The following is a 15,927-nucleotide window of genomic DNA, read 5'->3' on the forward strand; positions in this document are numbered from 1 at the left end:
ATTTTCAGTCCCCGAGTCAAATAGTATCAGTTAGAAATAGTTCCTACCTAATTTGAGTATAACCCAAGTTGACATTTGAGGTTCAAACTGATTTCTTTGAAGTTTTAACTTTCGGTCTGCTTCCCTGTCAAGTTTTGCTTTGGCAATGGTTAACGTTTAATGAAACTGCAGCAGTAATTTTAACGTTTATTTGACTACGGCTTAAAGTTGTTTTTCTACACGATATCCACTTAATAAGCTGAATTGTGTTGATAAATGTCTTTAAAACGAGTGTTTATGAGTGTAGCCACATTGGGCGTAGCCTAACTGTATTTGTTAAAATCGACGGAGCCTTCAACCCTCCTCCGCCTCCTCCCACCTACCCCACCCCTATGATTTTTATTTTCTCAAGCCTCAACTTGACCAAACTTCAGCTGTTTCAAACTCTGTTGTGAAATAAAGCAGGAATGTGTGAGAGACGGAGTTCCGCTTTGAAACAACAGCACTATGCTGCCGGTCTATTTCTGCTAATGTAAATTAGTTCATGTTTTTGGTGATGTGACTGAGCCCCACGAGAAGAAAACTATGAACGAAAGCGACATCTTTGAGATGGAGTCGGTCTCTGACATGGAGGAGATGGGTGACATGGAGATGGGCATGGTCGAAGAGGAAGTTGGTGAGAGCGCCACTTTGTCTTTCGCAAGACACAATTTTTGCTTTTGTGTGCATGTGCTGACGTTCTGTCTGGGTTTCCAACAAGCTTTCACGTGATGCTGTCCGTCAGATAGTTGAAGTATTCATCCATCATTTCTCTGTAGTTTGAATTCAGCCCAGACAGCATGGTTTTTATATGTAACCTTTAAACCTATTTGATCTTTTGCATCTTACATTATTACAAACACAAGTTTTCAACTTTTACACACAAAACATGGGTGTGGGTTCCATTGTGTTGTCTCCTTTAAAGGGTTGAGAGTGCAGATAATGCAAACGGCATGCATGAGAATAACCGTTCAGCCTTAGGCGCATGGTGCACAAATTTGCACACCACTGAATCTGTCATTTATGTAAATGTGCCTTTCAGTTAGTAATTCACCACCAGTTTGTAAATAAATCCCAAGATGTGGCTCCTCTGAGAAGCTAAAGACTAACTGGAAGAGATTTCATTTGTTTTCACTCCTTTGCTATTTGAATTCTTTAGATTCCTGCGACTACAGACTGGAACTGTGAGATAAAGTTGCTCTGAAGCAGATCTTAAAATAGACGGTGCTGGAGCTTAACAAATATTGGATAGATTCTTTCTCCTATAAGCTCCTTTGTGTCTGTCTGGTTTTTAGTTACTCACATATTAATTCACCACCATATATATATTTCTAGGAAGATCTTTGTTCATGAGCAATGTATTAAAAATCCCTCACCACATGGAAATGGAAACAACATGTCAGTGCTCTCCCTTTGATGGACTGATAAATTATTAACTTGTTTTCTGATCATGCTGTGTGAAGTATACCGGCCCATTCATTACATTTATAGTCCGCTTCACTTTCATAATAAACAGTGATTCAGGAGCTCGGCATCAGATCAGATCGACCTAATGCTGTCTTTACAGTGTTGTAAACCGGATGCTGCAGCTCAGTCATGGAAACAGCTCTGTCCCCTGTACCACTGAACCTATACTGCCAGTCATCTGCTGGAGGTTTTTTGCACTGGTCTTATCTCGCCCGGTGATGGACTGGCATCCAGTGCAGGGTGTACCCCGCTTCTCGCCCAGTGACAGCTGGGATAGGCTCCAGCCCTCACGTGACCATTAATTGATTTAAGTGGAAATAGAAAATGCATGGATGGATGATCTTATCTCCCATGGAGAATACACAATTACAAGCTACCAAGAATTGCTTTGATAAATATCTATTAGAGTTTTTGGCATTAAAGTCCATTTGTAACAAAAACAACACATTTCCCCAGTATTTGATGTTGATAAGCGTTTCCTGTCTGCTTGTCTTGTAATGATCTCTAGAGAGGAAGTTAATTCTCAGTTGGTGGGTTGTGGCAGGACAAGAGATTTTTAAGTGTAGGGGGGCGCCTTGGCCGTAGTTTCTATATTGTTTTGAAAAGAATCAGACTCACTGCTTCGCTGTGGGTCGATTGCGTTTTTTTTCTTCTGGGGTTTGTGTTGAGAGTTAACCTGTGAGATCTTAAAAAAACATCCAGGATGTCAGATTTGTCGAGGAATCCGGTCTTTGATTTCCAAGTGGACCTGCTGAAGCCAAAAAAAATAAAGAAGGAAAAGACGCCTTGACTGTTCAACTAGAGTCTGAACTGTCAAAGTGCAAAGTTAGAGCTCAGCCTTTGTCAACGGAAAGTCTTACACGATTTGCAGGGATTCTTCCCTCCATGTTACTATAGCAACATGTGTTGAAAACAACATCTGTCCTTAGTTAGTATTCCACTTTAACGGCAGGATTACAAGACTTTCCATATATGTGTCATCTATTTTGCACTTGCAACACATTTATTAAGTTTATTGTGGAGCATGCGTTGGTTTTCTTTTATGTTTTCAGTGGTTTTGATGCTGTAAGTTGAGCATTTAGGAAAACACTGCGGGCGACGGTGACATATCACTCTAATTTTTTTCCCAAAGGGTTGTACAACCTTGAGGAGAGTGGGAAATTGTCTGTGAGAGTTTTAAAAGTATCAACAGGAACAGCGCATTTAGGGAAATGAATAACAGTCTTTGCCGCTCCAGGGAGCACCGCCGAGGCTGAACGTTAAAGGATAAGACCGGTTTTTTGACATTGGGCCCTTGATTTCACATTATAACATGATGTTCTACTCACCCCTGCTTGTTGTTGGTCATTTGGAGCTGTTCCGAAGATATTCGAGAGGCGTCTGGCTGCTCTCTTGAGATATTCGGCCATGAAACGGTTTCCTATGGGCAAGCTTATACAGGCACAAACTATGCTGTTTATAATTTATTAATTACTTTACACTAGCACTGATAACGTGGAGGTGCGTCGCTTACTTAAAAAAATCCGGGTTACTAATTTTGAATTTTAGCCGAATGAATAAATAGGCAGCAGGTCTGTGGGCTGTCTGTGGCAGTAGCACGACGATGACGTCAGTAACACCCACTTTACGACAAAAAAATCAAAATTACAATAACCCGGATTTTTTTAAGTAAGCGACGCACCTCCACGTTACCAGTGCTAATGTACAGTAATTAATAAATTATAAACAGCATAGTTTGTGCCTGTATAAGCTTGCCCATAGGAAACCGTTTCATGGCCGAATATCTCAAGAGAGCAGCCAGACGCCTCTCGAATATCTTCGGAACAGCTCCAAATGACCAACAACAAGCAGGGGTGAGTAGAACATCATGTTATAATGTGAAATCAAGGGCCCAATGTCAAAAAACCGGTCTTATCCTTTAATGTTGTTGTGGTCAGTTTCCTGGAGAAAATGCAGCTGAACAGGATCAAGCACAAGCAAAGCATATATACCTGTATGTGGAGGGTCAATAAGCTTTATTATTATTTATTATATAGTAGTTTTACGCTAAAACATCCAGAACAGAAAGCTATGTTGAATCATTCTTGAGAAGTTTTATGGGCTTATTAGAGGGAGTTTGGATATCTGCGTTTATTCTTTTTATATTTATACTGTCAACAGCCACAAAAAAGGTGTCTCTTAAGGAATGAAATTTGATGTAAATCAGGTTATAAATTATATCCCTGCATGAAAATGTTTTATTTGTAAATCTCTTATCAATAGATAAGGATAAAATGTGAAAGTTTAGTGTGAGTTCATTGCTACTCAAATGAACATTCCAGGCTCAGAGTTTGAGAAAACTTTGACAAAACATCTCTGAGGACACGATTAGTAAGATTTCTCACGTGTATATTACAGACTTCTATTTGTGGGTGAAAGTTTGAACTGACCTATATCACCACAAAACCTCCCTGCTGAAATTCAAACTCTTATTTGTTGTTTGCTGCATTTTCTTTTTGTTTCTATGCTTGCGTCCAGATTGGCATGGTAAGGCCAGGCTCATTTATTTATATAGCACAACTAAATGATAAGGCAATTAAAAGAATATGTTTTTTTTATATGTATATATATTAAAACAGGATCGTATGCTTATTCACGCGCCTGGCCTTTTTCTTTCACAGTGTACCCTCAGGAGTTTATGCCCACATATCACTCTATCAAAGAAGGAGCAAAAGTAGCCAAAGCACATCTGGTGAGTGACAGCTGTCTGTTGATGTTGGTCTAATGTGTTATCTGCATCTGTTGGTTCTACACTGACTGCTGGATTGCACTTGTACTTGTTATTATTAGGACTTCTTAAACTTCTGTCTTTCCTTTCCTCAGTTTCTTTGGGAACAATAAAAAATTAAGTTGGCAGAGAAGAAACAATTGGGACATTCTAACATGAGAGCAATTTCAGCTCGAGCTTTGATAATACTTTGTGTTGTCACAAGTCTTTTTATGTGGAGAGAGGGAGGGAAAGAGGCAGAGGGCGGGCATCCTAATGTTTGTTGACATTTCCCATTTCCACTTCAAGGCCAACATCAGAGATGAAATTAGCCCGTCAAGGACAGCTCTAAACAATATCTCGGCTCGGACCGGCTAAAAACTGTCCTTTTGCTCTTCATGGTGTTCAACATGTATGACATTATGGACGAGGAGGAGTATGAGTTTCAGCCGGCAGAGCTGCCTGATGAGCCCAGTTTTTGCCCTCAGGTGGACTTCAACGACAAACCAGACTCCTTATTCTTCAATGACGGCGTGCGGAGGATTGATTTCATCTTGGTGTATGAAGATGAGGACAAGAAGGACTTTGATAAGAGGCACTCATCCCAGAAGCATAAAGTAAGTTACTCATTTTTTCATCTTTCTGACCTACTTCGTTCAGTATAGTATATATATATATATATAAATATAACAGCTCGATGTACCGTTAAGTACTGCAAATGTTCCTTTGATAAATCAATTGCTACCTAAGTCAAACAATACTTACAGTTAAAGATCTCAATGTGGTTATGAAAACAGTGAATTTTAACTTAAGTCTCAATTGAAAATATAAGATTACCTTGCACTGTAAAGGATTTTTGATTTTCTGGTGTTTTATCAGGTTCTTCACGAGTTATTTTTAGAATATAGTATATATAATATTTAAAATATAAGGACGTGCATTTTATTACTCATACAAACTGTACTGACTTCTGCCTATTTGCAAAAGGTGTTTTGTATTTGCGCCAGGATGACAGTGTTTGACTTTAAACTGTTTAGCTGTGACTGCGTGTAGAAGATCAAACACCGCTTTGAGTGTTCAGCGCAGCCGCCTGCTTTATCCTGCAGCGGAGGACGAGCAAACGAAGAGTGTCGTTCCTTCACTTAGACCACCAAAATGTTTTTAATAGATAATGTTTTTAAAAGTTTTCTCGTCTAAACTCTGCCTGACATTATAATTCATCAAAGATAAACTGGTAAATTCAGTTTTTAAGTGGTTGAAGACAGAGAAACAGAAAACTGAGACATGAGCTGATATACTCAGGTGTGTTTGTTGTCTTTCACAATGGGCTTACTTTGTTTGTGCAATAAAATGTTTGGTGAAACTATGGCACCATACACATTAAAGACTTACGGTGTTGCAATTCAAAGCCTCGAGAAGTTTTGAAATCGAGAATGTCTTCTGTGATTTATAAAATCATGATCAATTGATGGAGTAAGCAGCAGCAATTGGGAGAAAAATCATGTTTGCTGCGATGCGTGTTCAAGTCTTTGAAATCTGATATGATAGAGGGAGTTTCTTTTCTGCAGCAGGTAGTGAGTGTAAACCGAAAACATGCCCTGCAACACAACCCATATCTGTAAAAGCCGATGAGCCAGTTTGAGGTAAGTAGTTGGAAAACCCAGCTGGTTCAGTCAGTCAAAGTCAGAGTTTGTGCCTCCTCACTGCAGATCCAATGCAGCTGAGGAGATTCATACCAAACAAACCAAAGCTCCACTGAGGTGTCAGCTGCACCGCCGTCTGTCAGACACTCCCTTCATGTTGTTTTTTTCACTGTCGAACTCGTCCAAACAGACGTTTCGCAACCTTCTTTTGCTCCCACTCTGGCTCAGTTGAGATGGTGGTGGCCAAATTACTTAGATGAAACAAACTTGCCTTTCTTTCTTGAATATAAGTTCAGTGTTTAATGTTCTCTTCTTTTCAAATTTCCTGTTTGTCTTGGACACATTTAAAAAAAATAATAATAATTGAAACAAAACCAGTCATTACAATGAAATAGTAGAAATGTATATAAGTGTACATCATAGTTTTTATTCACCTTGGAAGAATAAACCAGCTTGTTTGATAATGATTCCAGTTTATCAAAAAAGATCTTTTCTATTATTTGTAGTTTCACATAAGTTTTCATGTTCTTTTTGTACTAATCCCTTAAATGTCTCTTTTAGTCCACTTTTATGCAATATTTATTGATATACTGTCAACAGGAGTCTGTGTTGTGGCCCAACTTGCTGGCAGTATTCGTGGGGCTTATTTACAGTGTAAATAATTCACGTGTTATCGGAATAGAAAGTAAAAGGAAAACGATATTATAGCAACATATGAATAAGATTGTTATTCATGTTAGATCATTAAAAAAAAAGCTGTCATGACTTACATAAAAACAATATTTTGAAATTCGATCAAATTAATTGTACTCATTCACAGGATTAGCTGATCTTGGACAAATTGGAACATCAGTAAAGCACACACACTTGTGTTTGAGAATTGCCAAAGAAGAGCTGCAAGTTTTTAAACGAGAAGTTCACTGAAGCTTTTCTGTTTTTTGTTGTTTTTTTTCTCCCTGAAGAGGCAGCGAGAGTACTTTGAGGCCAGCTTAATGAAGATGGGCTTGGAGTTGGAGGCCACGCACTCTGTAAGTTGAAAGCCATTTGAAGCTTGTTTCTCTTCCCGTCTCTCCTGCTTAAACTAAGCTCTCGCTGTGTTCTGCAGGTAGTGGATGAGAAAGTCATATTTGTGAAAGTTCACATGCCGTGGGATGTGCTGTGCACCTACGCTGAGGTCCTGCACATCAAGGTTCCCATCCAGCCCAACGACCTGTCCTCCCGCCCCTCCATGTGGCGCTTTCTGTCCTGCATCACCAAGGCCTTTTACCCCAGTGAAAACCTGATCAGCAAGGAGACGGATTTCTTCACAGCACCTTTTGAGAAAGACCACCAGGAGTACTTCTTAATCAAGGACAAAGACCTCTTCTTCACTCCTTCCATGAGGAGCAGGATGGCAAGTTGCAACATGCTGTTGCAGTCAGTTCAGGCAGCCAGCAAGTTCTTCTTTTATGGGATGGAGTTAGTCTAAAGATCTTTGTGGGGTTTGCAAACATCTTTTGCTCAGTAAAGTCACAGATTTAATTTTCTAAATATATAAAAAGGCAGTTCAATCAGAGCCCATTTGAAGTTACAGAAATCATGTTATTATCTTACGTGCTGATTGAGCGAAAGCATACGGTGAAGATAACGTGTAAGCTCTTCTCCTTTTCCCAGGCATATTACATCCTGAGCAGAGCCCCCTATGAAATCCGAGGGAGCAGGAAGAAGTTTGGCATCACCAAACTGCTGGGTAATGGAGTGTACAAAGCCGCCTATCCCCTTCACGATGTAAGTCTTTTTAACTTTGCTCGTTGTCTGCATGCTGTGGTGTATTGATGTGGTGCTAGTTTACTGGACGTAAAGTGATTTGTAACATGTATAATGTTTCTATTTTGTTATTCAAGTGTAGGTTCAATGTCAGATCCAAAGAGGATGGTTGTCCCAGTGAGAGATATCAGCTCTTTCAAGAATGGGCTCATCCCAAGAGCTTCTACAAGATGCAACCACTTGACCTCATAAGGTGCGCCTGTGGTGTTTATAATCTTCTCACAGAGATGTTTGAAACTGTACCCGTCGACAAAGAACTGTTTGTCCTCCCCACAGGAAGTATTATGGGGAGAAGATCGGTATTTACTTCGCCTGGCTGGGTTTCTACACAATAATGTTGGCTCTGGCTGCTGTTGTGGGACTGGGCTGTTTCATTTATGGATACAGAACTCAAGAAACAAGCACCTGGAGGTACTGCAAATGATGGAGTCCATTTAATGTTTGGCAGATTTAATTCAGCCTACAAATGACAATTATACTTGTGTTTCACATTGTTGTTAATCTTTGCAACATTCTTTTTTAGCTTACCCTTTCTTATAATGTCTCCCATGTGTGTAAACTGCAGCAAAGAGGTGTGCGACCCTAATATTGGAGGACAGATTGTAATGTGTCCACAGTGTGATTTCTGCAAATTCTGGACATTAAACAGCACCTGTGACACTTCAAAGGTGAGTTTTATTTCATTTAAGCTATACACATGTTGTATTTTTGCTCTAATCGAGCTGAATTTACAATACTTTGTGTAACTGAACATTATTTGAACAGTTAATCGTAGAATTCGGTTAACATGTTGGAATAGTGTGTTTTTTTTACGGTCGTGTCAGCAGTATTATCTGAACTTCACATAGTTGTAGTATATGTCAAGCTGCTGTTTTACTCAGTGACAGCAGTGACGTGTTTATTTATTTGTCTTTCTCTCTTTTATTTTTCAGAAACTTTGCATATTTGATAACTTTGGAACTTTGGTGTTTGCCATTTTTATGTCAGTCTGGGGTAAGCTTGATACAGTCTCAGCTCGATGTTAGTTTCACTGTCTTTGCTTTTATCAAAGTCCAAATAAACTTTGAGTCATGCCATACCTGTAGCTCAGACAGAGTTTCAAGTGTTGCTTCCTTTGCTGAATAGCTTGCTTTTTTCCTGCCTCCGTTCTTTTCCTGCAGTCACTGTGTTCCTGGAGTTTTGGAAGCGTTACCAGGCAGAGTTGGAGTACGAATGGGACACTGTGGAGTTTCTGGAGCAGGCAGAGCCTCCTCGCCCGGAATATGAAGCCAAATGCAATCACGAGAGAAAAAACCCTGTCACGGGGGTGAGACATGCGCAGTTAATTTTTTCTCCCAGCTAATCGTGAATCTTTTAGAAAATTGTTTTGTGTTTTTTTTAAAGTTAAAAGATAGTGTGTTGAAAAAAAAGTTGTTTCATGTGTTGTTTCTTTGAATGTTTGTGGTTCAGGTGAAAGAAAAAGTGCCATACACAGCCTGTGGACGATGCGTTCGGGTGTCCATAGGAATGGGGACTGTCTTATTTTGGGTAATTGTTTTTACTGTAGTTTACTCTGATGTGTCTGAGGTAGTAGTGTGTTCTGCCTGTTTTTGCTTAGAAAAGGAAGTCAGATTAAATTAACGTTATTGATATGGATCTATTTTTGTAAACTAAACTTTTCATTTATATAATTGTATACTTACATTTAGACAATGAAATTTCGAATGAAACTATAAAAAAAGGCGATACAATAATGTTTTAAATTGCTTTTTTGTTCTTTAGATTATGTTGATCCTCGTTTCCATTGTGGCCATCATTGTGTACCGGCTGGCTGTCTTCATTACCTTCTCATATAATCTCAGAAAAAATGACCTGAAGAATTTAGAGCCTATAAAGGAGTATGTGACGCCTCAGATGGCCACCTCCGTCACAGCTTCCCTCATCAGCTTTGTTGTCATCATGATCCTCAATGTTCTCTATGAGCGAGTCGCCATCTGGATCACGGATTTTGGTGAGTTGATGCTGCACCGGTAGTTTTGCCGTCCACTGAGGAGAACATGGATTAATCCCCGAACTTTTCATCTCTGATTCAATCCCAGAACTTCCACGGACCAGGACTGACTACGAAAACAGCCTGACACTGAAGATGTTCTTCTTTCAGTTTGTCAACTACTACTCCTCTTGTTTCTACATTGCCTTTGTAAAAGGAAAAGCAGTTGGCCATCCTGGAGACCCTGTTTATTTGCTGGGAAAATACCGAAATGAGGAGGTACTGTCAGTCTGACTGGCTTAGCTCCAATATGTTTAACTTGCTAACTTTTGATATCTGACTCTTGTGTGCCTTGCTTTTTCAGTGTGATCCCGGTGGTTGTCTGATTGAGTTGACCACTCAGCTTTCCATCATCATGGGGGGAAAGGCCATCTGGAACAACATCCAAGAAGTCTTGCTCCCGTAAGCAGTCAGAATCAAAGAGCTCTTTTCTTACTGAATGTCAGACACACGGACACCAAACAGCCTGTGTAAATTCCCCATTGTCTTCCTGAGACTAAACTACCGCTGCTGTGTGTTAATTCTTCCTTTGCTTCACAGATGGTTGAAGAATCTGATTTCCCGCCACTGCTCTCGTGCGGCCTCAGAAAAGGTGAAACCTCGCTGGGAGCAGGACTACGAGCTCCAGTCCATTTCAAAACTGGGACTATTTTATGAATATCTTGAGATGGGTAAGATGGCCATAAAACTTCACCTCCAAAATTTTCTGTTACATCTGCAGCTGTAGCTCAGGAGCTGGTTGCATGCGCTGCGGTTCACTCCAAATGAATTTATAAAGTGGAAAATGATTGTTCGCCATATCACTATGTATTATCTGTCTATAGGAACTTAAAGGGATGAAAGTTACACTCTTGGACCAGGTGTAGTGGAGTTCTGGATCATTTGTTTCTGCTTTGTCCCTGACAGTCATCCAGTTCGGCTTTGTGACCCTGTTTGTGGCCTCCTTCCCTCTGGCTCCGGTTCTTGCTCTGCTCAACAATCTGTTTGAGATTCGGGTGGATGCTTGGAAAATAACAACTCAGTGTCGTCGCAATGTGCCAGAGAAGGCCCAGGATATAGGGGCCTGGCAGCCCATTCTTCAAGGCGTTGCCATCTTAGCTGTTGCAACAAATGTAAGTTTGTCTTCAAAGTTCTTTCTTAGCTATAGTTGTGCTGTATATGTTCCAATGTCAGCCCTGCAGTGAAACATTTGTACGGCATTATATTAATTTTGTTCTCAGTTTTATGTCATTTCATTTGAATGTGCACCTCTATAACACAACCCCAATTCCAAAAATGTTTGGACACTGCAATATGTCAATGAAAACATCACAAACCAATGTTTTATATGGAGAAAGTAATAGAAAACATATCTCATGTCCTGAATTTGATGGCAGCAACTTGTCTCAAAAAAGTTGGGACAGGGCCATGTTTACCTCTGTTGCCCTCCTCTTTGAACAACAGTCAGTAAACGCCAGGGAACTGAGGACACCAGTTGCTAGGCCTTTAAGAGAGGAATGTTCTTGCTGCTGAACAGTCTTGAGTCTTCTTTCATGATTCACCAAATGTTTTGAATTGTTGAAAGGTCTGGATTGCAGGCACGCCAGTCCAGCAAAATAACTCTTTGACTATGAAGTCATGCTGTTGTAATCGATACAGTATGTGGTTTAGCATTGTCTTGCTGAAATATGCAAAGCCCTCCTTGTAAACGATGAATGGGAAGAAAAGAACACTGGTGTCTTCAGCAGTGACTCACTGTGTTTGCTTATTAAAGCTTTTTTTTGGAATCACAGGAAGATTACTATAAATTTTACATTGACTGAAGAAACCCTTGACAACCTACTTCCTGCTTTCACGACACTCACTTGGTGTTCTTTTGTCTCAACAGGCTATGATCATTGCTTTTACATCAGACATGATCCCACGGTTGGTCTATTACTGGTCTTTCTCTGTGTACCCATATGGAGATCACACTAATCACACCATGCAGGGTTACATCAACAGCTCCCTGTCAATATTCAACATCGACGATTTGCGCCAAAATATAACCGAACTCAAAGAGTCTCTCCCTCCCAACCTCCACACCTGCAGGTAAAAAGACACACACATCTGTATCTGTTCTGTTTATATTTCTGTTGTGTGTAAGAACAGCAGTTTAATTTCTTATGTTGAACTTTCATTCAATTCCATGCTTTTATGTTCATTTAAACAGAAGTATATTCCAATAGGTTCCCTAAATAGTGCTGAAATGATGACATATACCCCACTTTATATTGCCATTATTTCCGATTCTACCATTAAAAGCTACATACCTTAAAAGGAGTAACAAAGCTCTACTGTAGCATGTTCCATTTGAGCAGAATCAGCCTTCCAGCTTTCACTCAGTGGCTCATATTCATGTACGTCAACTTAAAAAGAAATAAACTGTCTAGATATAAAGGTGGAATATCAACCGTCCATTCAACACAGATTCCTGCTATCATGTGTGCAATCATATGATAGGTTCACAGTTTAATGAGGTTGATAGGTAGGTTGTGTTGTAGAGCTTTGAACACACAAACATGTATGTTGCATGGTGTATATACTGTATAATGGCCTAAATCTTTGGTACACACATGGTACGCATCTCATATATATATATAAAGATATATATATATATTTAAGGTTCCCCTTAAACTTAGAGGCAGGAATTTCTGATTTGCCTTTAGGAAATGCTGGAAAAACTTTTCTTGAACTCCGGCCAAAATTGGATTTCCACTTTGAAATGTTGAAGGAACTTCATCGGCCAAGACCTCAGAATCCAACATGGCTGTCCAACACTTAAAAGTATTGTAGTTGCAGTAATACATTGTTTAATTGCACTTCTGTCAGTTTCAGACAATTTTGCTCACCAACTTTCAGTGGACATAATTCTTTTGTGTTTGTCTCCACAAAATAGAATGTTAAGTGGTATTTTATATTTATAAAAAGCTTTGTTAAAGATAATCAAGACACTCTTTCAAAGAAATGAAGAAACAAAAGGAGCTTTCCTTGTAAACAAGAGGGTCTGTTATTATTTTTAGACAGCAAAGATAATGGTACAAAGCTTAATAAAGAGCACAAGTAAGCTAAAAATGCCAAACATCAGTAGGTGCAATTTAAAATAACTTCTCAGACCGTGTGTCTAGTCTGATAACCTGCTGCAGTGTCTGCGTCAAATATGCAGAAACAGCTTCAGGTAGTAGATATGCATGACAGAATTTCTAGAAAGAAAACAAGAGGTAGAGACTGAAGGGCTGTTTATGGTCGGAAACCAGGTCGTCTGCCTGTGTGTCGCACTTAACGCAGACATGCCCCCCCCCTTAAGTGGGCAAAGGGCCATCAACATTGGACTGCAAATGACAGAAACTGAGTCTTAGACTGTCAGAGTGTGAGATCTTTGTTAAGTCAAGCCAACCCCATTTCTATTGAACCTGTTTGGAATGTGGTCGACCAGAGGGTGTGAACCACACAGCCAACAAATGCACCGTTGCTCTGTTTGTCTTCCAACCACATGTGGAGAAATGACAGCAGACCACATAGAAAAGCTTCTTGCCAGAATAGTCAGTGTTCAGATCAAAGGCAAAGGTGGCTGTTTCGAGGACACATTGAACTTTTAGAGTTGCGTTCAGAATATCTTCAGAATATATGCTGTTTTTTCTTTTGTCCTTAAAATTGACCTACTCTAAATTTAAGCTGAAATGATATGTTTTAACTGTATTTTATGATCATGTACAAACATAAAATGAAATAATGCCAGGACTTGTGCCAGGAACGCATGCACAGCAAGTTGTCTGAGTCTGAAAAAAGAAAAAAATGTCCCTTTCAGGTATCGAGATTATCGGTTTCCTGGAGGACACCACAGACAGTACGAGCACAACATCTTCTACTGGCATGTGATTGCTGGCAAAATGGCATTCATAATTGTTGTAGAGGTGAGTAAAAATAATTATAGATTAACCGGGGATCATTCTGACCAAAACAAAAAAAAAAGATTTGACCAACTATTATTAGAGCATTAAAAGCATGTCATATTGATGTCTTCATCTTTCTTCTCTCATTGCAGCACATTGTTTACTTCACCAAGTTCATCCTGTCCTACATGATCCCAGATGTCCCGTATGCTGTCAAGGAACAAATCAAACGAGAGAAGTACTTGACCCAAGTGATTCTCCACGAGACCAATCTGAAGCTGGTGACCAAACGTTTGAAACCAGCCGCAGATGAGATTTTGAGCCACGCAAACATGGCAAAGGAGGAGATGGAAATGGATTCCTCATAGAAAACAATGGCAAAAGGACATCAGACTATTTTAGCTGTATAACCAGGAAGTGGTTTTTCTGTTTTTACACAGTATATTGATTATTACTATTTGTTTTTTTCTGCGTCCACAAATGTTTGTTTACATCCTGCTCAACACCCTGTGAATCAGCAACGAAATTAAGACCCAATATGACTTTAACCTGATCCATCTCATCACCACCCTTACTCACACCTTCTTGTATCCATCCATTCTTCTGTTCTTCTCTTTTTCACGTACCTTCTGGGTAGTCCTAACTCGACTTCACCCAAGGCAGATCCCCCATTCTGACCTCTACTATCCACCAATTACAAGACCCCGTAGATGAGACAATCAAATGATATTCTTTATCATCTACAGCCTCATTCACATTTCCTAAAACTTTTCATTAAACCAGCAAACTCACATGTTTTCATGTGGCACAAGGTTTGGACTTAGGCTGTGGACAGCTATATGAAAGAAAACTTGTTTTTAAAACAAGGTTATAAACTTAGAAAGAAGGAACCACAATGTTCTTGTCTACCACTTTAACCACTATCCTAAACTGTCTCACTGAAGTCGAGCAGGAAAATGCAAATGGCCTCTACCCTCTATATTCTCTGAGAGTGTCATTATTCTGGGGTAATTAAGTGAAACTTGCCCATTTTGTTTGCATCAGACTGAATATTCGGTAACAGATGGAGGTTGTGAAACAACTTTGTTACCATCTGATCAATAAGTAGCACTATGACCACATGGTTGTTTTTCTTAAAGCTTTTGTGCATTTTAATCTTTTTAGACTTTTAAACAGCAACATTTATAGAGAAGGTTAAGTCTAAAAACCCAAATGGAGAAATTGTGTTTCTTTTCCTCTCTTTCGACGTCTGTCTGTTGGACTATATCAGCAGATGGGAATTTGCTAAGTGGTTAAACAGATGGATCAGTTTACAATCAGTCGCTCATAAAGCACTCAAGGTACTTGTTTGAGCTAATGTGCCAGAAAAAACTTCCCTTCTTCCTCAAAATGATGACTGCTTTTACCAGCGGAGTCTTTCAGTTTTGTGACTGTTACATTTTAGCCTGGCTGAATCCCTCTGCTCTTACTATCCATGAAGCTTTCTTTTCTTAAATTCTGCTGTTAACTATCAGTATTGCTAAAACAAATGTCCACCTCTTTGGAACACAATGCAACGACAATAAAGTGTTTTGTTGTTGTTTACTCTGATAAAAGCCAGTTTATTCTGTGTTGCACAGAGGAGGGGAGTCCCTGGGTGTTAAAATATACTTTGTTTAAGCTGTGCTCTTCTAACCAAATGTGCTTGGGAGACAATTTACCTTGAGATCAGTTTGGAAACTGATCTTAAAACATATTAATAATGCATGCGTGTTGATTAATCTAAGTATGCAAATGTACACAAAAAGGTGCCTCATGTCAAATCCTATTCAACTTAACCTGTGTTATGACTGCAACAGTATGAAGTGGTTTGTCTGTTGATCTGAGTACAAACTCTTTTTCTGCTCCGGCTTGTACTTGAAGCTTATGCACTGTTTTGTCTGAGCTGCTTTTATTTACAGGGTCAAATTCCTGTGCCATAACCACTGGACTGCATGTTATATTCTGAGGTTTCCGACAGTGCAGTTGTTTCCTGTGTATTAACCAAAACTATCATTCCTTTGACCCTAAACAATGGTGTTACTACCACCATGTACGAAAGTTGTATCATTTAACATTTATCAGCAAAATCTGATGCATATCTGCATTGTTTTTTTTGATTGATCATTTCCCTGAATTGTTTATTTTTTTATCTGTTGTTTGTGTTATGTTAAAGTAAACAGCTTAAAAAGTAAAAGCTTTCCACCATTTTATATTTTACCAAGTGTCACTCAGTTTTTTAACCTCTTTCTCTTGGTATTTGATCTTGCAGTGATTAGATGATATCAG

General features: G+C 39.3%; 1 protein-coding gene across 1 annotated transcript; it reads left to right on the forward strand.

The window, feature by feature from the left end:
• The first annotated feature begins 377 nt into the window (after positions 1–377).
• Positions 378–15,858, forward strand: ano6 (anoctamin 6). Its single transcript, XM_075471489.1, has 20 exons — positions 378–655; positions 4,146–4,216; positions 4,720–4,848; positions 6,837–6,902; positions 6,980–7,267; positions 7,528–7,641; positions 7,758–7,873; positions 7,957–8,091; positions 8,246–8,348; positions 8,613–8,673; positions 8,841–8,986; positions 9,130–9,207; positions 9,442–9,670; positions 9,759–9,928; positions 10,014–10,111; positions 10,250–10,380; positions 10,616–10,821; positions 11,577–11,779; positions 13,536–13,641; positions 13,773–15,858. Exons 1-20 carry the CDS (start codon positions 565–567, stop codon positions 13,986–13,988), a joined length of 2,757 nt encoding a protein of 918 aa, XP_075327604.1. The 5' UTR covers positions 378–564; the 3' UTR covers positions 13,989–15,858.
• The last annotated feature ends 69 nt before the right edge of the window (positions 15,859–15,927 follow it).

The sequence above is a fragment of the Odontesthes bonariensis genome, chromosome 8 (genome assembly GCF_027942865.1).
Source record: "Odontesthes bonariensis isolate fOdoBon6 chromosome 8, fOdoBon6.hap1, whole genome shotgun sequence".
NCBI classification, from domain to species: domain Eukaryota; kingdom Metazoa; phylum Chordata; class Actinopteri; order Atheriniformes; family Atherinopsidae; genus Odontesthes; species Odontesthes bonariensis.